The sequence below is a fragment of the Aotus nancymaae genome, unplaced genomic scaffold (assembly GCF_030222135.1).
Source record: "Aotus nancymaae isolate 86718 unplaced genomic scaffold, 86718_ANA_hifiasm-v0.15.2.pri h1tg000011l, whole genome shotgun sequence".
Taxonomy (NCBI): Eukaryota; Metazoa; Chordata; class Mammalia; order Primates; family Aotidae; genus Aotus; species Aotus nancymaae.
The window spans coordinates 75,651,711-75,674,895 of record NW_026988422.1 but is presented as its reverse complement, the minus strand read 5'-3'; the positions used below and the strand labels follow the sequence as shown (position 1 = coordinate 75,674,895).

Sequence of the window (23,185 nt, the reverse complement as noted above, 5' to 3'; positions counted from 1 at the left end):
GCCAGGATTCAAGCTCCGCAGTCCAACTTCACAGCTTATGCTCTTAGCCACTTTGTTGAATGAATGATGAATGAATGGCAGATGCCACTCCACTGGCTGATGAGCAAGGCAGGCCAAATCTAGCCCTCACCCAGCTAAAGATCCCGCATCTCTCATGGGGTTGTCCTGAATTTTATGCTGGGGCACAATGCACCTTAACTGGGCCCTCTCGGCACTCCATCTGCCCCTCAGCCAGGCCGTGATACCTTCACGCTTCAACAATTTGTACAGTGGCAGAATTTCAGGAGGTTTCAAAGCAGAGAGAGAACCTGAAGTCTACCCAAACCTGGCGTGTCTCTCCAGACATCTCATTTGTACATAGTAAAATGCAGCATTTTGGAAACAGGCCATGCCTAAACACTCGGCAAGCCGGCCAGACGGAGCACAATGGGCTCGTCCTGCTCTTGGTTTGTGGCGGGCCCAACGGAACAAAGCTCCCTCCCCGGAAAAGAATGGCCCCTCTCCCTCACTCATCTTCAGGCAGTTGCCATGTCTTCATAAATCTGATCAAAACCCAGTCTCTGAAATCAGACCCTCTCTTCACTTTCACTGTCTCAGCCCTCCTCCTTCATGCCTGAACATTCTAAACAGCCTCAAACACCTCCCCAGGACCAGTTCCATTCTCTGCCCTGAGATTGGAGTCATACTCCCAAAGCACACTTCTCAGCATATCAATCCAACTCAGTAACTCTCCCCAACTCCAAGTGCCTCAATAATAAATGCAAACTCCCTAGCTAACATTTGATTCAAGATGCCCCCTCTTTTCCAAACATCCCTTCACTTAAGACTACACATGAGCAGACATTAACCTGCTACTGAGAAACTGTATCAGTCAGCTTTCACTAGGTCATGCTGTGTAACAAACAATCCCCAAAATATCAGTGGCATATAACACACATTGTTTCTCATTTGCATCACTAGTTGGCAATGAAGGGACAGCTTCTCTTGTCTTCCATTCTAAAATCCAGACAGAAGGAGAAGTGCCATCTAAAACATACCATCCTCATGGGAAAGAGAAAAAGGCAAGAGCTGGCAGAAATGCCCAGCTTTTAAAGCTTCTGCTCAGACATCATGTAAGTGGTGTCTGCTCACATCCATTGGCCAAAGTAAGTCACATGTCCATATCTGAAGTCAGTGGATTTAATATCCTATTAATGCAAGTCACGTCCCCACTTATAAAGGAAAATCTGGAAGTTGAGTAAACTCAAACAATAATATAAGCCATCACAAAAAAGTCCTGCCTTGGTTGGACATGGTGGCTCACACCTGTAATCCCAGCACTTTGGCAGGTGGATCATTTGAGGTCAGGAGTTCGAGACCAGCCTGGCCAATATGGTGAGACCTTGCCTGTACTAAAAATATATAAATTAGCCAGGCATAGTGGCGAATACCTGTAGTCCCAGCTACTCAGAAGGCTGAGGCAGGAGAATCCCTTGAACCCGGGAGACGGAGTATGCAGTGAGCTGAGATGATTCCACTGCACTCCAGCCTGGGCAACTGAGTGAGACTCTGTCTCAAAAAAAAAAAAAAAAAAAAGTAAATAAATGAGTGAGCAGCTTGCCTGAGCAGACTTCAACCCCAGCGGCGGCAGAAGAGGAACAAATGGAGAGCCCAATCGGTCTGGGAGGCGGGGAGAAGCTGGCTGGAAAAATCTGGCTTTAAGGATTAGCTAAACTCAAAGGTAACCATGACTGAGTCATGTGGAGGGTGATGGAGAATCTCTGGTAAGTCTGCAAACTGCTTCTCCCTTTGTCTGCCAGCTACTCCTGAAAGAGGCATCGGGGTACTACACTTTTACAACACAGGTTATATCCAAAAGGCAACTCTTAGGATATGATTACAGAAGAGGAAAAGGAGGTGAATGAACAGATGACCTGTAGCAAAACCCTATCAGGCAAACAATGGGGAATCGGGCCTGCCATGTCGTTTCAGGGTTGCATCCATCACTTGTTGCTAATATTGACACTGTCATATACAAAAACAGGGAAGAAGTGGAAGGGGCAGCTGCAGAGTTCCCAGGCAGACAGCTGTCTTGGACAGGTGGCTGCACAGCCAAAGGTGGGAGTTGCGCAGGGGTGTGTGTGATGGGGCAACAGCTTGCCGGTATCCATCCCCAATGCCTACAGCTCTGCAAAGGCCAGAGACCAATTCGCCCTTGTAGGACCCTGGAATGACTCGCCTAAATCCAGACTGGCAAACACCACTACTTCATGGACCACTCTCTATGACAGATTTTTACACCCAATTCAAGGGAACGCTTGCAAGAAGATGGGCATGGAGGAGCCTGATCCAAAAAGAGGGAGAAGCAGCCTTTACCCTCTGCCTGTGTAGTGGCTGGAGACCAATGTCACTCAAAAGTCACAGCAACTCTTTAAATGGGGGATGTGATCAAGAATCAAAATTGTGGATGGGCACAGTGGCTCACACCTGTAATCCCAGCACTTTGAAAGGCCGAGGCAGGCAGATCATGAGGTCGAGTTTGAGACCAGCCTGACCAATTTAGTGAAACTCTGTCTCTACTAAAAATACAAAAATTAGTGGGGCGTGGTAGTACCTGCCTGTAATCACAGCTACTCAGGAGGCTGAGGCAGGAGAATCGCCTGAACCTGGGAGGTGGAGGTTGCAGTGAGCCGAGATCGCGCCACTGCACTCCAGTCTGGGCAACAGAGCAAGACTCCAACTCAAAAAAAATAATAATAATCAAAATTGTTATCCTCGTTGTTGTTTTATCATTACCTCCAGGGCAGGCACAGTGGCTCACACCTGTAACTTCAGCACTTTGGGAGGTTGAGATGGGTGGATCACCTGAGGTCAGGAGTTCAAGACCAACCTGGCCAACATGGCAAAACCCCATCTCTACTAAAAATATAAAATTACCTGGGTGTGGTGGCGCATGCCTGTAATCCCAGCTACTCAGGAGGCTGAGGCAGGAGAATCGCTTGAACCTGGGAGGCAGAGGTTGCAGTGAGCCGAGATAGTGCCATTGCACTCCAGCCTGGGCAACAAGAGCAAAAGTCCATCTCAAAAAAAGGGGGACAAAAAGAAGAACCTGGGAGCATGTCAGAAATGGAGACCCCTACAGCCCCACCTCAGACTTCCTTCATTTTCATTTTAACTAGGTCCCCAGGTGATCATGTGCTCATAAAAGATGGAGAGGCATGGCTCTGAGCTACAACACACACTGCTTTCCTCCAGGATCTCCTCCGGGATCTCTTGGACCCCTTCTGAGACCCCTCTGACTTCATCATGTGATTCTCAGCATTGGTGATGAGCTTGGGGCTCGGGGGCTGTGGAAGCGGCAGCAATATCCTCCCCATGTGTGTGGTCTGCAAATTAGGTACCAGCTTCCCCACCTTGCCTTCCCTCCTCCTCCACATATGGGTCACCCAAAGCCCACAAGTCATTGAGTCACTTTTCACACAGGGCTATATCAGAATCTTTGCTGGCTAAGGAGAAAACAAGCAAGGTTTAAATGATCAAAGGGATTTCAAAGCAATTCTTTCCAAGACTTGCCCCCTCTGAGGCCCAGAGAAGAATCACTTGGAAATTAGAGTGAAAAGATGGAATGACACAGCTATCCTGTTCTGCTGCCAACAGAGAATGGTCTCTAATAAACCCTCCAGCACATGGCCCCGTCTAACTGAAACATCCCAGGGGATGGAATTTCCTCCCATTTTCCTGGGGAGACTGTTTGAGGCAAAGGCTTCCTGTAGGCATCACTTTAGGGGAGGCGAGCTGCCCGTGGATGATTCTTCTCCCGAGTCTGACAGTTCTCCAGGTGCAGCCCCTGCAGCCACGTGAGCCGCTGCAACACTGTCGCAGGTGCTCTTGTTCACCAGCTCTCTTTGCCGACGCTTACCTAATAAGCCAGAACCACTTAGCTGCTCTGATCTTTGTTTATAAGTCATTCTATCTACTCTGTTAATCGCCTTTATCAACACTCCTGTGGGTCTCTGGGGAGTTTCCACCTCTTTCTGGGCACTGGGCTTCTCCAGGCTGAAGGCCTTTCGGGGCGGTGACACTCATGTCCTGTTCTCAATTACCGCTGGCCAATCAGCATGTCCTGCCTTCCCTGAGCACCCGCTCAGAGTGTTGTTCACGCCCCCATGGTCAGGCAAGGTCAGCAACCTTCATGAGGACAGCTTATTCAGCAACCAGAGGCATTTCACAGAAGGTGCCAGTGGCCTCTCCCTGCCAGGTGTTCATCTACTAACAAGGCAAGACACAAGGGCCACCAGGCCACCAAAGGAGGCGGGGCCGCTGCGACTCTGCCTGCTGCCTGTGTGGCATGATGCACCCTCTTTTGGGATGAGCACTAGCCAGCCCCTCTGCATACTCATCCGAGGAGGCGCGGAGAGACGGAAAAGGAAACCAGGATGACTCTGAGAGCTGGCTGTCCGCCTGAGAAAGCCCCCAGCCCTCTCCTTTCGCATGTTATATGCAGTGCCCTACATTTCGTCAGCTCTCCCTGTCATTTTGTTTGCACACCTCCAATGTGGCTTCTAACAAATGCATCTGCTTTGGGGCCTCGGCAAAATCCTGCTAGGATTAAGCCCTACTGAGCTAAAAAAATGAAATAAATTGGGTGTCCCAATGTGTGAGGTCATGAGTGGAGAGAGCACAGAATTAGGGGGATCGGTGCCCCCTCTTGGTTGTGCTTCTAATGGTGAACGCCACACCCTTGCCATCCCTTGGCTCCAGGTGCCCAGAGGTGAAAAGGTAAGCAGTTCCTAGGGTGAGGAGAGGAAACTTTCCTACTCTTAAAACCTCACGAGACAAAGTAAAGCCCAGCCTCCTGCAGCGGCACACACAGGGCTTGGCATGACCCAGCCTGGGGAGCCACCACACCCAAGGACCTGAACCCTGTGAGGCCAGCTGAAAACATCTCTCTTGCCCTTGATTTGGTCACGTTTTCTCTCACTACCCTATTTCTGCAATCACCGAGTCCACTGCCAGAAACGTCCCACCCTCCCCATCTGTCCAGCAAATACCCTCTTGCATCAAAGCACAGCTCACATGCTGCATGCTTTGTGAAGCCTTCCAGCCATGCCGGGCATGGGTGCGTGTCACCCCAGGTCACATGCAGTGATTACGGGTCTACCTTGTCCTCTAACATGTGGGTTCAATGAGGACAGGGATTTCTCTCCTTTGTCCCAGCCTCACCAGTGCCCCACCTACAGGTACCCAGTGAGTACTTGCTGGGTGCATAGTTTGGGACACAGAATTTGGAATATAAGCCAGCCACTGTCCTTACACTACATGGCTCTTCTTAGACTAGCATCCTGTAGAGGGGTCTAAATCAAAGGAAGGAAAAAGTGCTGTTCATGCTCCCATCTTGGAAAATGAGGATGCCGTTTATCTGCATCTGCAATCAGGGTTGATGACCCCCACCTGCCATCTTGCACCTCCAGCATCTGCTAAGACCTGCAGATCCGGCCTCTCTCAACCTATTCCTTGACACCCTAACTGAGACTATCACTTCTGCCTAAATCTCTTTGCCATAACTTCTCATTATTCTCCCTATCTTCATTTTCTTTTGCCCTAAAAAGGTGACTAAGCATAATGCTAAGGACTTTCAGATTATCTCCATTTCAGTTATTCCCCATGTTGCCAGCAGATCTAACTTCGTTAAACCCAGAACTGCTCGGAAACCATCTCTGGCTCCCAAACCCCACAACAGAACATGAAGGCCTTTGGGTATTTAAGGCTCTTGGTTCCAAAGTATGCTGCAGGATGATTCGCCACCCATACCTGTACCAACCATTTCCTCAGCCAGGGGGACCCTTCACCTTCCCCGACAAAGAGCACAGGCTCCGGAGCCAGGCTGCCCAAGTTCAGATCCTCACACTGCCAATTCTGAGCTAGGAGACCGTGGACAAAGTATTGAACCTCTCTGTGCCTTACTCATCTTTTATAAAATGGGGATGATAATAATAACACACCACTGCCATCTACCCTCAGGACTGTCACAAGGATCAAGGAGGTGATGTGTGCAAAGCACTTAGAATGCTGCTACCCAAGTGTCTACTCCACTGTTGGCCTTCAGCAGCCACACTTTCCCATCTTCAGTGTCACCTTTGCTGGGACGCCCTCTTTGATTTTGACATTGGGGGCTTCACTCATCCCTCCTCTACTTACCACCATGATCGCAGCCCTGAGCACTCCCCTGTCATATTTCATGTTAATATTGTGGATTCCTATCCTGTCAACTCAAATGGAAGCTCCCTGGAGGCCGGGTCCACCTCTAGGATAGTTTCAGTTTCCCCATGGGACCAGCAGACAGAGTTGCTCAATCAACATGCATCTAGCAACTCAATCTTTGAGCTGAAACACTTAACTCCTTCTGAATGTCCTCATCTTCCCCAAGGCACCGACAGGCTAGAGAGGCCAGCCAGGGAGAGAGTAGCCACTTTCGCGGCGAGAGCGGCTACAAGGAGGGACTCTGTCTATCCAGTCACCGTTCGCTGTAAGCCGAGTCTACGTCTGACTTCTGGTCTCATCTCTAAGCCAAGGACAAAGAGGACATAGTCCCTACTCTCAAGAAGCTCAAAAGCAAGAAGGGAAAGAGTGGCAAATATCTACATTTTTATCACTGCAATCTGCCATATGCTAAACACAAGGATGGCTTTCTACCTGAGGTCAGGGAAACTGCCCCCAATAGGCCTCTTAAGTAGGGTGATGTTTTTCATAAATGTGGTTATTTTAATAAACAGCTATCTTAGGTTCAGAGCTGAACAAGCTGTTGTGGGATCTGCCCAGCCATCTCTGAACTTGCCATGTACAATGGAATCCAAAGTCAGACATTGGTAGTCTGAAATAAGATAAACCAACAGTGGGGTCATATGAGCTGGTATGTTGGGGCTGATGTGGGGATCCGGAATGGTCTTCCTCTTCCTATTCTAGGCAGACACTGCATCAACCACGTTAGCCAAGCACCATGCTTTCACCAAATCCTGTTCATGATTTTATAGATCAATTCTGAAAGCCCCAAATAACTGATGTCCTCTATTTCACAAAGAAGGGATGTCTTAGGCCAGGCATGGTGGCTCACACCTGTAATCCCAGCACTGTGGGAGGCCAAGGTGGGTGGATCATGAGGTCAGGAGTTCGAAACCAGCCTGACCAACATAACGAAACCCCATCTCTACTAAAAATACAAAAATTAGCTGGGTGGGTGGCACGTGCCTATAATCCTAGCTACTCAGGAGGCTGAGGCAGGAGAATCGATTGAACCCAGGAGGTGGAGGTTGCAGTGAGCTGAGATCTCGCCACTGCACTCCAGTCCAAATGACAGAGTGAGACTGTCTCAAAAAAAAAAAGGGGGGGGATGTCTCCAAAGGGTTAAGCATCTATTACAGTCATGCAAACAACAGTAATCATATTTGCATAGCGCTTGGCACTTCATCCTTAAAAACCTGTAGGGCAAACCACATCATCATTACACCCATTTCACAGACAGGAATTAAGGCTCAGATAGGCAGAATAACGTGTAGGAAATCAGGCTGCGTCAGGGCCAGAATTCAGACTCTCCAAATTCCAGCTCTCATTGACCAGGTCCCACATCACCGACAGAAAGGACGAGATCTAGAACAAACACGCTGAGTACCACCGTGCCCCACGTAATCTGGGTCATCTCTTGGTGTCAGCCACGTGAAGGGTCAACAGCTTCTTGTTCTCAAGGAATTAATAACAAGCAAATATAAGCTCAGATATTTGTTTTTAACTTCAACTCCAAATGAAGCAAATGCTGAACTTGTAAAATTCAGCCTCCAGCCTTTATCAGAGGGCGGCTCCAAAAATCTATACTGTGAAGTTATACTTCAATTTCAGTCCTCTTTAAGAGGTAATTGCAGCTGCAAAAAAACTTGTATAGTGCTGTCTCATGCCAGGCACTCCTGTAAGCACTTTACGGAGATTAACACAAGTCAGTGCTCATAACCCTGAGATAATGATGCCATCTGACCTCCAGGAGCACATACGTGTGTGCCAGCACTTGCACGCACACACACTCTTATTGAGTGCCAGGCAGATACATCAGTGAATGGAACCTACTCTGCCCCTTTCCTTGGGTTAAAAGGCAAAATCACCTGCTCAAGGTCACAGAGATATAGCAAGGGCAGTGGCAGAATTGGAAACCAGATGGTTTAGCTCCAGGGTCCATGTTCTTTGAGCTCTAACACTTAACTCCTTCTGGCTGTCCTCATCTTCCCCAAGGCACTGACAGGCTACAGGGGCCAGCCAGGGAAAGAGTTGCCACTTCTGTGGGAGCACAGCTCCCTGATGGGTATGATGAAGGACTCTGTCCATCCAGTCACCTTTCGCTGTAAGCTGAGTCTATGTCTGACTCTGGTTTCACCTCTAGAGCCAAGGACAAAGAGGACATAGTCCCTGCCCTCAAGGAGCTCAAAGGCAAGAAGGGAAAGAATGGCAAACACCTACATTTTTATCATTGTAATCTGCCATAGGCTAATACTGAGCCAAGCAGAGCCTGTGAACTGGGGAGACTGCCCCAACTGTGGATTATTGAGAACCACTTTGCCAACTTCCTCCTGGGCCAGTGCAGGTAGCTGGCATCTCCCAGGCATCACCACCACCCCCTCCCCATGCTTTAAAAAAAAATCCAAGTAATCTGATCCAGCCGTAGCCCTAGTTGAGCACTGACTCCTTGATAAATCCCCAAAGCCTAATTACTTACTATTGTGCCTGGTAATCTTAGGAGGCGTTTGTTTTCTCCTTCCCCTCAGACAGCCAATGAGCAAGACACAGTGGTTGCTAGCAAGTGTTCCTCCAGGTACAGTAGATGATGCTGCGATTTCTCAAGGAGCGGTTTCAGGTGCACAGTGCTGTCTGCCTACATATCCTTCCACAGCCTCCACCTACCCTTCGAGGCCAGGCTCAGACATCATCTGCTCCAGGGAGGGCACCCTTGCCCTGAACCACCACACTCTCCTCTGTGGCACCCTCCCTAGGGAGATCCCACACTGTGGTATTTGCAGCAGGTGGCTTGGTCTGGTTTTTGAGCCCTGGCCTGTCTTCCCCGTGCTCCCTGACAGTAGGGAGGGTCCCTTGCAGCTTCAGAGCCTGGTATAGTACAGGGTGTGTGGACATTTAAGAAGCACACACTGCCCATTTAATTTCTTGGGCAATTACTAGGAGACTCAGGGCTGGAGCCATGCACTGTGCTGAATTACCAAAGGAGCTGTAAGACCAGAAACCAGGCAGCCATGCGTTCCCATCGCCAATGGGAAGACCCCCTGGGCAGGGAGCTCTTTTGTTCTCAGCTACGCAGTGACCTCTGTTCCTTTCCCAAGGGGGACATCCACTGCTTTTTCAGAAGGAGCAGTAAATTATTCCGGCACATTTATTTGTGTTCCTTTTTAGTAAAATGCCATGTTCCAAAGGCCTCTTCACTAATGGACAATGTTAAATTTTAAAAAATCCCTTTTCAAGCATTCAACTTTTCTGTTGCATCGAACGGCTGGATCTCTTTCACCCAAGGCAACACAAGGCAATGCTTTATAATTTCCACTTTTAACTCAGGCAGGAGCGTTCCTCAGAATTTAAGAGGAAGCCGAGTGGGCGCTCTCTAGATTGCGGTAGGCCACGCTGCATCAGCAGCGGAGAATCTGCAAGTCGGGGGCAGCAGATGGCCCAGCAAAGAGGAGAGATAGCTAGCAGATAGCCCTGATCATTTGGATGAGGGCAAAAAAACTTCTGATTGCAAACAAATTGGTATTAGAAACATACCAAGAAGCATGGTCCACACAGGTGTTTGCTGCTACAGTGGACAGGGCATTCTCCGTTTCTCAGATGGGCAGTGACAGGCTGGAATCTGCTACAGAAGTTCTGATCTCTAGTTTGTCTTTTTCTACCCCATTTATTAATAATTATGAATAAGAATATAGGAATTACAATTCAGACCTCCTGAATTAAAAATCTTGCTCCACAGAGGATTTTGGGGGTAGTAAAACTATTCTGTATGATACCATAATGGCAGATGTGACATCATACATCTATCAAAACCCATGGCATGAGGGCAAGGCATGGTGGCTCATGCCTGTAATCCCAGCACTTTGGGAGGCTGAGGCAGGCAGATCACCTGAGGTCAGGAGTTCGAGACCAGCCTGACCAACAAGGTGAAACCTTTGTCTTTAGTCTCTACTTAAAAAAAAACAACAAAAACAAAAATTAGCTGGGCGTAGTGGCACATGCCTGTAATCCCAGCTACTTGGGAGTTTAAGGCAGGAGAATTGCTTGAACCCAGGAGGCAGAGGTTGCAGTGAGCCAAGATCATGCCATTGCACTTCAGCCTGGGCAACAAGGGTGAAACTCCATCTCAAAAAAAAAAATCCATGGCACTTACCACACAAGGAAGAAGCCCTAATGTAAACGGTGGACATAGTTAACAACAATGTATCAGCATTGACTCATCATTGTAATGAGGTATCAATAATTGTAATACATTACAATACATTGTAATACAAGGTATCAAAAGTAGGGGAAACTGTGAGGATGGAGAGGTAACATAAGAACTCTGTCTTTCCTGCTCAATTTTTCTGTAAACCTACAACTGTTCTAAAAATAAAGCTATTAATTAAAAACAACACACACCACTGGCCCTGCTTTTAGTTTCTGAGTGACTTAGACTGGTTCGGGTTTCTTTTACTTCATCAGCAAACAGGACAGCACCTGCCTTCAGAGTTGTTATGAGAAGCAAGTAACACCTGAAAAGTGCTTAGAATAGCACCCAACACAGAGCACCTTGGATTTAGCAATGATGACGATGATGATGACGACGATGACCATGGCAGCTACCACGGGCTCTGTATGGTTCAAATACTTCCATATGGCATGTGGTGTAACACAGCAGCACTGTGAGACAGGTAGGAAGAGCTGCTATCCTCATTTTACAAAAGAGAAATCCTGATGCTCAGAGAGATTATGTAACTTGTCCGGAGTCACATGGCCAGTAAGGGGTGAGCTGGGACTCAGACCCTCACATCTGCCTTTGCCACGTCCAACTACCATCTCCAAGACAGGCGGACAGGAAGGAGCCTTTTCTGGCTGCTGAAAACCTTTGTACTTACCCAGTGCAGCTTCCTTTTGTTAAGAAAGAGAGAGGGAGAGAGAACAACCACTAGATTCCAGCAGGCAGGATCTGGGAACAACCGATACTGGAACTCAGACCTTCAGCTCCCAAGCCACTGATCCACTATATAACATCCCACTAGGCATGAGTGGGCACAGTGAGGACAGCTGCCATCTTCCTCAGCCTTTGTTTGTAATCAGACTGGGAGCTGTTCCAGTCTGTGGCTGTCCAATATGGTTGGTGACAGTTTCCCCCAAGAAGCTGCCCAGCCCTCCAGGGGTTGCCCATCTCAGGAAAGGCCCTCTCCAGGCTGGAAATCCTGCCCCTGCTGTCTGGGAAAGGAATGCAACTGTGATCTCCCTGCCCGCAGTAAATTCAATTCTGGCTTTTCTAATTCAAAATTTGCTTTTACGTAAAGACTTTAAAATTTGATGTGTGACTTGTCTCCCAAGCCCACTGAAGCATCACTCCAATAGACGTTTGCTCAGAATCCAGACACTTCTTGGCGCCAGTGCCACTGCACCTCCCCACCCACTTGTCCGGATGTCCTTTTTGCAGCTCTGGGCCCCTCGTCCTTCTCTTGATTTCTCATGCTTTCTCCACCTCTGCTCCCTGCACAGGGGCGTCTACAGAGGCCCACCCCTGAGGGCATCTGCTTAGTGATCTCATCTCCTCCTAGCCCAGCCATAGTGCCAGCTCCTGTGCCCAGGGTCCCACCCCCACCAGACCTCCTTTACACCAGCCTGGTACAGAATAAAAAGTAAGGTTGGATCAGAACCAAGCTAACCACAGAAGATTCTCCATCTAGTGCCTGCATCTGTCTCTTCTGCTCCCTTGAAATGCTACGAAGCACCTTTCTCTTCAGACCCTCCTTAGCACCCTGCATCAGCCCACTTCTCCCGGCCTATCTTCTGTGACACACAGCTCAGGCATCTCAGATGTATTTGGAAGAAGGAAAACTAAGCACAACAAAGCAAATTCTAAAGGAGGATTTAAATCCCTCCCACAACAGGGGAAATCAAGCCCCTCTCCATCTCTTCTTTTTTAACATGGGGTATAGGACGTTGGAAACTCAAACCAACAAGGGTCACATAGTGGAGAATGAACCACTTATTCAGGCTCAGGAGTGGGGCCGGGCATGGTGGCTCATGCCTGTAATCCCAGCACTTTGGGAGGCCAAAGAGGGAAAATCGTTTGAAGCCAGGAGTTCGAGATCAGCCTGGCCAACATGGCAAAATCCCCATCTCTACTAAAAATACAAAAATTAGCCAGGTGTGGTGGTGGGCACCTGTCATCCCAGCTTCTCGGGAGGCTGAGGCAGGAGAATCGCTTGAACCCAGGAGGTGGAGGTTGCAGTGAGCCGAGATCGTGCCACTGTACTCCAGCCTGGTGACAGAGATTCCGTCTCAAAAGAAAAAAAAAGTTATACACAGGCCAGGAACAGTGACTCATGCCTGTGATCCCAGAACTTTAGGAAGCTAAGGTAGGAGGATTACTTCAGCCCAGGGCAACGCAGGGAGACCCTGTCTCTCAAATAATTAAAAAATTAGCTGGGCATCGTGGGGAGCATTTGAGATCCTGGGAAACAGAGTGAGATCCTGTCTAAAAAAAGTTATACATTTCCTTCAATGCTGCCTGGGATAAAAAAAGAAAAAAAAAATTATACATCTTAATAGATTTTCAACTGAGAGGGGAATTGGCACCAATAATGCCTGATTTGTTCAAGGGTCAACTAGAACTCCACTTCAGAGGATTGTTGGAACAAAATGAATCTAAATACCTACGAGCACTTAAAACAGTGTCTGGCCCAGAATACATGCTCAGACGCTAGCTTCTCTCTTTGTTATCACTTTTTCATCTGCTTACCCCAAAGATGATACAATGCCTGTGTATGGTAAGTACTGAAAAACTATTTGTCAGTTAAATTTTCTGAGGGCAAGTTAACAAGTAAACATCTTGCCACACACTTATTCTTTTCTCTTCTGGAAAACAAATTTGTTTGATTTTTTTCATAGCTGGGACTGCAGGTACCCACCACCATGCCCAGCTAATTTTTTTTTTTTTTTTTTTGAGATGGAGTTTCGCTCGTTACCCAGGCTGGAGTGCAATGGCGCGATCTCGGCTCACTGTAACCTCCGCCTCCTGGATTCAAGCAATTCTCCTGCCTCAGCCTTCTGAGTAGCTGGGACTACAGGCGCGCACCACCATGCCCAGCTAATTTTTGTATTTTTAGAAGAAACAGGGTTTCACCATGTTGGCCAGGATGGTCTTGATCTCTTGGCCTTGTGATCCGCCCACCTTGACCTCCCAAAGTGCTGGGATTACAGGCAGGAGCCACTGTGCCCAGCCAATGTCCAGCTAATTTTTTTGTATTTTTAGTAGAAATGGGGTTTCAACATGTTGGCCAGCCTGTTCTTGAACTCCTGACCTCAAGTGATCCACCTGCCTCAGCCGCTCAAAGTGCTGGGATTACAGGTGTGAGCCACCACATCTGGCCCGTTTAACACACATTATATATGTCACATGTATTACACACTGTATCCTTACAACAGAGTAAGCTAGAGGAAAATTTTTATTAAGAAAATCACAAGGAAGAGAAAATATATTCAGTAAGTGGAAGCAGATCATCTAATGGTCTTCATCCTCCTCATCTTCATGTTGAGAGGAGAAAGGAGGGGTTGGGCTTGCTGTCTCAGGGGTGGCAGAGACAGAAAAAAATCCACATGTAAGTGACCCAGGTTTGTTCAAGAGTTAATAGCAGCAGTAATTATCACCCTCATTTTACAGATGGAAAAAGTGAGGCACATACTATGGTTTTAAAATGCAAACAAGGCTTTCCCCCTTTATAGTCTAGTTAGGGAAAGCAGATAATACGATAATGGATAGAATTAGTGCCTGTGGCCATGTGTGGCAGCTCACTCCTGTAATCCTGGCATTTTGGGAAGCCAAGGCAGATGTATTGCTGGAGCTTAGGAGTTTGAAACCAGCCTGGGTAACATGGCAAAACCCCGTCTCTACTAAAAATACAAAAATTAGCCAGGCATGGTGGTGTGTGCCTATACTCCCACCTATTTGGGAGGCTGAGGTGGGCGGATGACTTGAGCCTGGGAGGTCGAGGCTGTAGTAAACCGAGATCGTACCACTGCACTCCAGCCTGAGTGACACAGTGAGACCCTGTCTCATTTTTTAAAAATTAATTAAGAATTAGCTCCCGCAAGGAACTAAAACAAGAAGCCAAGACAGCCAGCGAGGGCTGTCTTTGGACTGAGTGGCCAGGGAAAGCCTGTGAAAGCAGCAATGACAAGCAGGAGCCCATCCTGGAAGATCTGGACAGAAAGAGTATGGTTCCCAGATACTCCAAAAGTCAGCCACAGAACGCATCTGTCACGGCTTCTGGTTTTGCAGGTTGGGGCTGGGCCCAGGCATCGGTGCTTTTCAAGTCCCCCTGGCGTCTCTCACTTACAGGCCAAGATTGAGACGCGCCAGGTCCATTCTCAGCTGTCTTCGAATATTCCAGGTGATGCATGGAAACTCACTGATTCCTTATACAGACCGAATGTTTGAGTTCCCCACAAATTCACAGTTTGAAGCCTTAACTCCCAATATGATGGTATTTGGAGGTCGGGCTTTGGGGAGTTAATTAGGGTTAGAAGAGGTCATGAGGGTATGGCCCCCATGATGGGATTAGCACTCTTGTAAGGGGACAGAGACTGTGTGCTGTCTCTCTCTGCCACTCTGAGCACGGCGAGAAGGTGGCCATCTGCAAGCCGAGTAGAGAGTCCTCACCAGACCCCTTGACCTTGGATTTGCCAGCCTCCACAACCATGAGAAAGAAATGCTTGTTGTTTGAGCGATCCTATGATATTTTGCTAAAGCAGCCTGAGCTGAGAGCCCTCAAGGAACTCAGAGTCACTGCCACTTGTTCCTACTTCATACACGTGTCATGGAGAGACCTACTTCCCTTTTTCAGTGCTTGCTCTGCACAGGCCATGAAAATAAACATTTAAGGTCTAGAGGCCCATGTTTTGCCTTCAGATCTCTAGGGAAAAATTAATTATAAATTTCCCATAGATAACATTGAGCAAAAATAAAGCGGATTTTGTTAAAGCTTTCCTATATTAAAAAAAAATAGTTTTTAGGAAAATGGCTCCATTAAACAAGTGTTAACTTTCACATTTTTATTTGAATTGCTTTTGTTCAACATCCTCCCAAGTGTCCAGCAGTGCTCTAGCTCAGAGAGCCACCTGGGTGTCTCTTCAGGATGCCACTTCTGATTCAGGGGGCCCAAGACTCTGCATTCCTGACAAGCTCCCAGGTGATGCCCCTGTGCTGTGCAGTGGGTCTCCAGCCCAGCGAGAACCACCTCTGGCTTCATCCTGAAATTGCCTGGAGAGCTCTTAAAAAGTATTGATTCCTGGGCCCTCCCCCAAACCAATGAAATCAGACACTCTGGGAGTGGGGCCTGGGCATTTTAGAATATTCCTATAAAGCTCTTGAGGTGATCTAAATATGCAGCCAGCATTAAGAACTGCTCTTCTGGCCATAGAAGAGGTAGCCCTCAAGGGTAGATACATAGCAATGAAGTGAGTTATGGTAGATAGTGATATATGTCATAAAAACATAAAAAACAACATAGGGAGCAGGACATGGTGGCTCAAGCCTGTAGTCCCAGCACTTTGGGAGGTGGAGGCAGAAGGATTACTTGAGCAGAGGAGTTTGAGACCACCCTGGGCCACATGGCAAAACCCTGCCTCTACAAAAAAATAGAAAAAAAAATAGCCTGTGGTCCCAGCTTCTCGGGAGGCTAGGGCAGGAGAAGCACTTGAGCCAGGGTGGTAGAGGCTGCCATGAGCCATGATCACACCACTGTGTTCCAGCCTGGGTGACAGAGTGACAAAAACAAACAAAAAACACAGAGTAATAAAGGGGGAAGGGAAGGGAGGGGTGGTGACCAGGTGCTTATGCTGAAACACCAATAATGAGATCAAAACGCTACCACCAAGATCTGTGGATACAACCCAGGCAGAGTCCGTTTTCCATGTAGAGTCTTCAGGAAAGACTAGAGCAGGGTCCCATTCATGTTTTTGGAAAACAAAGTTATTCCTCTCACAGGTAAAGATGAGCATGAGAAGGCACAGGTGATAAAGACACACACTGGAGGTTCTTATGGAGATGTGAGCTAATGTTTGCGGGACATGCAATCTAAGGGATGCCTCAGCACGAGAGGGAGTCTTTAAAGCTCCATCTTCCAACATCCCTGAAAGCTCTGCTGGATGAGGCATCCTCCAATTCATGGAGGCGAGCCTAAAGCTGAACCTGAAGAGGATGCAAAACGCCCTGCAATTCTTTATGAGGAAACCCCACCAACTGTACAGAAGGGAGGCAGCCATCAGATGGTACTGCCTGTCACACCCCTGAAACTCTCACTTGAAGCTCTAATCCAGCCTTCATTATCCCAACAAGCCCCAGGATGGGAACCCAGGGGGAAGAGGCGTAAGAATTGAGTATTTGCTCCCCGGGTACCCAACCTCATACGGACTCCCAGGTGGAGTTCTGGTGGGACTGAGGCGCGGCAGCTTCAGTCCCCTCCCTCCAGAGGCGGGGCCTGTGACCAAGGTCTAAGCCAGTCCTGGGACCAGCATTCCCTTGACCAGATCAATCTGCAAGGGTGGTCATGCAGCCCAAGCCAACCCAAGCCAACAGAACTTCCTGGCTTCTGCAGAAGCTGCTCAGCCTCAGCATATTTGAGTCTGGGAGGACATAAGGTTGGGTCAGTGGTAACTACCTTCCCATGCTAGAAGATAAGTGAGCCCAGAGAGGGAGAAACAGAGCCATGGATACCTTGTAACCTTTGGTCTCACACCGCCAGTTACTGAGCCACTCAATTTCCATTTCTGCTAAAGCCAGCTCTGTCATGGCAACTCTAAATGGCCTGCCTCATCTAGTCCCCCAGGCTACACAGAAACCACTGGGAGATTTCTGAAAGACACTGGGCCAGCTCATCCTCCTCTGGGCACCTGCAGTGCCTCCTGCAGGGTTGCTCACTGAGGAGCCTCTGGAGTCCCCCAATGTCACCTAGCTTCCCCTGTGTTGAGATCTTGTTCTCTCTACTCTAAGTTACTCAATGACAGGAGTTTGCACCTTATACTCCCCACTACGTGTCCACAACAGAGCTGGCCACACACCAGCAGGTGCTTGCTATATAGACTTGTGAAATGAAAAGGGGGCAGAGATTCCCATAGGACAGGGAGGAAGATTCTGGAAGGGAAGGCTGGCCACAGCCCCCACCTAGCCTGAGAGGAGAGCTGGGGGCTATGCAGGGCTAGGGAGAAGCCTGGCATCTGGAGCCAGGTGGTCCCAGTATGTTCCAGCTCCCCAAGAGATCTTAGGAAGCCACCACACTTCTGAGCTTCGTGTATCTTGTCTTGGAAAAAAAAAAGATCAGGATTAAAATGTGTGATACAGACTGGGCATGGTGGCTCATGCCTGTAATCCCAACACTTTGGAAGGCTGAGGCTGGCAGATCACGAGGTCAGGAGTTTGAGACCAGCCTGGCTAACACAGTGAAACTCCATCTCTACTGAAAATACAAAAATTAGCTGGGCATGGTGGCACGTGCCTGTAGTCCCAGCTACTCAGGAGGCTTAGGCCAGAGAATCGCTTGAACCTGGGAGGTGGAGATTGCAGTGAGCAGATATTGTGCCACTGCACTCCAGCTTGAGTGACAGAGCAAGCCTTCATCTCAAAAAAAAAAAAAAAAAAGTGTGATACATCAAAATGCACTTTCATTCCATCATTTGACCAATATTTATGGAGTCCTTTCTATGATTCAGGCTGTATTCTGGAAATAGTCAATATAAAGCATAATGCAAAAGTTAACTATTTTTAAAGATACTACCAAGTTCCCTCCACTTCCCTCTCCACAAAAGGGAAAAGGTAAGGCCTTCCTGTCGAATAGAACAGATGCTTTATTCATCAATTGAATGATTTTTAATCAGACAGCTGAAGACAGACACAGGGCCCATAATGGGGCATAGGAGGACTCTATCATAAGAAAGGGGTCCCTGTGTAAGCCAACATACTCAGGCTATGTGCGACAGAAGTCACCAGAGGAGGGCATGACCAGCCCAAGATGAGGGCACCAGTAAGCTTGAAACCAGCTAAACATTCCCAAACCCTAGATTCTTTATCCAGAGTAGCAAAGTTTTCCCATGGGGATGGTGCCAATTCCAGCATTTCTGGTGCCCGGAATGGGTGGGAACAGCCCCCAGCATTAACCATCCTTGGCCTCATGCACGTTTTTAGTGTGGCGCCAATGACCCTTGCCATTTGTCAGTCGGCCCACATGTCCACCAGCCTGGCTGATGAGAGGAGACACCCTGGGGGAGGGAATGACAGGATGAGCACCCCCGCCTGCTAGATCACCTGGACAGGTGGAATCACCCAGGGTCCAAGGGAATCCCAGCCCTTCTCTGCAAGCCTGCACTTGTCCACCACCATGTCCCTCCCGGCGGACTTCTCAGAAGGCATCTGAGGGCAGGGAAGCTGATGGTGTAAAAAACAGTATGAAAACTTTGACAGGAGGCCTCCCCCTCCTAAGCACAGGGAACCAATCGAAGTTACACAGGCCTAGGTTCTCAAGCCAGCCTCACCTCTTATGAGTTGTGTGACTTTGAGCAACTTGTGCCTTCTCCCTAAATCTTTCCTGACCTGTAAAATGGGGATGAGACTTGCCTCATAGAGTATGACCATCAAACACATGGGGACTGCCATCCAACCCTGCTCCTTTGCCCTGGAGCTCTATCCTCTTTTATACCCAGTCCCAAACAAAACCTTCCCAGTTCCTCCCAACAACCCTGCAACGGGCAACTATTCTGCCCATTTACAGGTGAGAAAACAGAGATCCAAAAAGATGATGTGATCTGCCCAGCAACCCAGTGGCAATGCCATCTATATTAACCCTCACAGTTCCCTAAGAGCTTATGAATGTATCATCCCCCAGATCCTCCTCACAAAGATCTTAAGGGCTGCAGCCAGAGCTCCAGCGTAGAAGTGCCCAGCCTGTGGTCTGGGCAGTGGCTGTGAGTTCTGCTCTCCACCCGTACGCTCTCTCCTCCTGAGAATCTTCTTCACTCATTGAAGCAAAGCCTGCTTGTGGCAGGAGAACAGACAAGATGTCACCTCTGGGTCTCTACTGCCTCAGACCCCTAAGAAAAGTCTGAAGAAGAACATCAAAACAGGGCAAGCAGAATAAGTCTCCAGGACTGAATGATACCCTGCAGACTCCTATTGGAGAGAAATGGCCACAGCACCCCAGCACGTCCCACCCCTGCAGCTGCCCACGCATGCTCAGACCCGGGTGGGCCATCTCAAAGCACTATTGCCACAGCAGCTGGATCTGCCACTGTGAGAGCTCCGGTAATGACTACAATGAGCAAAAGGGAAAGAAAACAGAGGCATCTCAAGCAACAAACAAAATCCAGAGAGCGGGGAAAATAAATACTTAGCTTTCAAGAACACTGTGAGAACAAAAAGTAACATTTTAAACTCTTGAATGCGACCTTTTCAGTTGCTGGATAAAGCAAGCACTGAGTTGCTTAGCAGCACCATTGACGAATGTCTTCCTGTTACCTTTCAACACCTCATGGCCAACCTTTCCCACTCAGGTCCATAAGCCACCTCGCTCAGCTCTGGCCATAACTGCCCACATAAGCACCATCTCCAGGTCAGGCCAAATGTCTTAGTAGACAGAGTGGAGAAAAATTGATTTCTTACCAGGATCTGTGCAGTTCTTGGCTGTCTGTGTCCCATTCACTGGGGCCATCAACTTTCTATTTCTCCACGTGTCTGGCAGGAAACGTTTGCTAGAAGCAGCTGTTTTGTGCCCTGGATTGGAAAACAAGTCACAGATGCCATTAGGTCAGTGTGATGGCGGCATTTCCAAAATGACTTTACATTTGTGTATCTAGCTATGTCAGCAACAACCCTGCTTGCCGACTCAGAGCCATCTTTCGGGACTGATAGGATGACTGGAAGTATAATATCACCTGCTTACATACAGTGGTCTGTTTCCTGGATCTAGTTCATTGTTTCTAGTCCCAGAGGGGTCAGCACCTTGGCCAAGACTGAGGTGGTCTCAGCACCTCACAGGTGCAGCGAATGGTTTAGATAGGTGACCCTTTAAGTGTTCTTCCAGCAAAAGACACTCTCAGAGGGCCCCTACCCTGGAGGAACTACAAATGAATAGTAAGTCAGAAGCAGGTGGGCAGGGTGGATGCAGGCTAGCCCAGCGCGCCTCACACTTGAATGTGCACGCGGATCACCTGGGGATCTTGTTAGAATTCAGATTCTGATTCAGCGGGTCTGGGGTGGGACCTGGGATTCTGCACTAACAAGCTCCCAGGTGATGCTGATTCTGCTGGTCCAGGGGCCATACTGAACAAGAGAGAATTTGTGGATGCCCACAATCAAACACACTTAAACGCCTAAAGGTAATTCCTGATCCAGCAAATAAAAATGATTTTCAATTTAAGACCTTCAAAGTATTCATTTACTTCTCCCGATGTGCACTGCTGCAACTGGGTAATAATACCTCTTCTGTAATGCTGACATCTAAGAGCCTCTAGGTATGTTGTTATTTCTGGTGTGTAATTGAGGGGGAAAAATAACCCAACCCTGATTTGCCCAATTGCAAAGCACCAGGTACTAAGGTATTCGAAATAACCTTCCTGGGTTTCATTGGAAAGAGCCACCATTTAACCCTGCATCTTCAAATCACAAAGTTTAAATTTCAAAAGGCAGTGATTTTGAAAATGTCAAGGTCCACTTGATTTTTACCTATCAGCGTAACCTTAACCCTAAATTGTCTCTGGATGTTGATGGCCTTTCTAACTGCTCAAGAAGCTACCACCCGCTTTACCTCCACGTCTTGGTCGTTAAATCACCAGCATTTGTTTTATTTTATTTTATTTTACATTAAAAAATGAAACTAAAAGCTTCACAGCATCAACTCAAAATGAAGCGATTAGGGAAGTGAATGTCTCCTGAATGAGGGAAGTGAATGTTTCCTGAACTTTACACACGGGGTCATATTCCCCTAAACAGATTTCTTTGATTAGTTCCTTCTCTTCCCACTCCACCCGAAATTTGTATCGCCTAAACTACTCCCAAATTCCTCTTGTTGGAGGAGGGGCATGGGTCGAGGCTCCACACACCAGCCTTCTCCCTCCATGGGGTTTAAGGGGAGTTGAGAGAAGCGATGGTGAAACGTGGCAGCAACCCCCCGCGGCAGACTGCCCCAACGCTTTTAGGGTTTGGGAAGAACACCTCAGGGCACCCCTTTGAATCGGGGCAGAGGCGACACACAGTGACAGTTCCCAGCCTCTGAAACTGGGTTTTCCAGGGACCCACAGCACAATCCTTGAGGCTCTGCAGAATAGGAAAGCGGGCCGCTCAGTTTTGCCCACCCCAGACCAAGAGAATCCATGCCTGCAGCCCGCAGGTGCGCTGCCCATTCCGGGCGCACTCCCGGGACAGAAGCGGTTCTTGCTTTCGTCTTAGTAACACACACCGGCAGCCGCGTCCTCAGCCCCCAGGGGCCGCGCGCAGCTCAGGGGAACCGGCGCCACCGCCCAGAGCGTCCATCAGCCCTCCTGGGCGCGCTCTACCTGCCCGGCGGGGAGGAGACTGGATGAACCCTTGGGACCACGCTGACGAGGAAGGAGGGGAAAACATCTTGGAGCTGCCCCGAGACTCCCCAGCCAAAGCCCCCAACTCCCCGGGAAGAGGGGCCCGTACCAGCACCCACCCAAGCTGCCGAAGAGACCGGACGCACAGCACACAAGGGCCAGCACCGCGCACACGAAGCCAACTTGCTGCGGCAGCGTCTCTCGCCTCCTGCGAACTTTGAGCGGCCGAAGGGTCCCGCGGAACGCCATCCCGGAGCGCCTGGGTGCCGTCCCTGGGAGAGGATGGGGAGCTTCAGCGGCCGGAGTGCTATCAGTGGCCGAGCGGCGCTGGGGCTGGAGCAGGCGGTGCGCGGCTCAGAGGCGAGGAGCTCGAGGCCAAAGCCTCATGGCCCGCGGGAGAGGTCGGCGGGGGAGCCCCTTGGGATGGTGGGGACGCGCGGCGCGGCCGGAGCTCAGAGTCCCGCGCGCGGCGTGCGCGCTCCGCGCACCATGGCTCCGTGGCGAGGAGGCGACGCGGGCACGGTGGCGCTGGCGGCCCGGGCTCGCAGGGCTGGCGCAGTCCCGGCGCTGGAGCCGCTACCTGCCCGCTCCGCCTCCGCCCGCTCGCCCGGCCACAGCCCTGGCAGCAGCGCTGCGGGAGCACTCAGTGCGCCCCCTCGCCCCGCGCCGCCGCGCCCACTCTCAGCATCCTCCTCCTCCAAGTTTGGCGGCGGCCGCCCCGGCTGCCAACCGGCGATGCTCCCCTGCTTCCTGGCGAGCCGAGCCCGGGCAGCCGAGTGCGCGCAGCGGGAAGGTGGGCTGGACGCGCGGGACCTGAGACCCTGGCGGCGAGCAGGCTCGACGTCGGCCCTCCCAGGGGCAAGCTCTCCCCGGGAACTTTCTCTCCGGCTCCTCGGCTGCGGGCGCCTGCGTTTGCGAAGCCGTGGCGCCTCCAGCCCGCTGCTCTCGCCTCCCTACTCCTCCCCTCCTGCCCGCCTCTCACCCCCCGCCCTTCCCAGCACGTGTACTCCACCCGTAGGGCGCACTCCCCCGTACACCCTTCCCTTCCCCCGTGAGGTCCAACTACTGACCAATATAATCCCCTTCTTTCTCCCTTTTTCTCTCCCTCCTTCCATACGGAACTGCAACGAGCCCTTTCTTTACCCTCTGAGGCTGCTGCAGAGAGGAACAGGTTATGGCACCGCTGGGGACTCTTAGAACGAGGGTTTCTGCAGAACTGTCACTCCGGTCCGGGCTCCCCGAACCCCGAGGCGACCCGAAGTGCTCTCCCACCCCCACCCCGCCTCCACCCGGGGCAGGAGGTGCAGAAGATTAATTGCTCGTGCAGAGCTAACAAACAGGCTCGCACCAAGCCAACAGGCACCCGGAC

General features: G+C 49.7%; 1 protein-coding gene across 2 annotated transcripts in view; it reads right to left on the bottom strand.

Moving 5' to 3' along the window:
• Positions 1-22,065, bottom strand: part of SLC24A4 (solute carrier family 24 member 4) — a 172,062-nt gene extending 149,997 nt beyond the window's left edge. For both annotated transcript variants that reach the window (XM_012453138.3, XM_012453139.3), the window contains exons 1-2: positions 21,936-22,065; positions 19,904-20,014 (exon numbers count right to left, since the gene is read on the bottom strand). In XM_012453138.3, coding sequence (XP_012308561.1) covers positions 19,904-20,014; positions 21,936-22,065 — 241 coding nt within the window. The remainder of the gene's footprint in view (positions 1-19,903; positions 20,015-21,935) is intronic.
• Between the last annotated feature and the right edge of the window lie 1,120 nt (positions 22,066-23,185).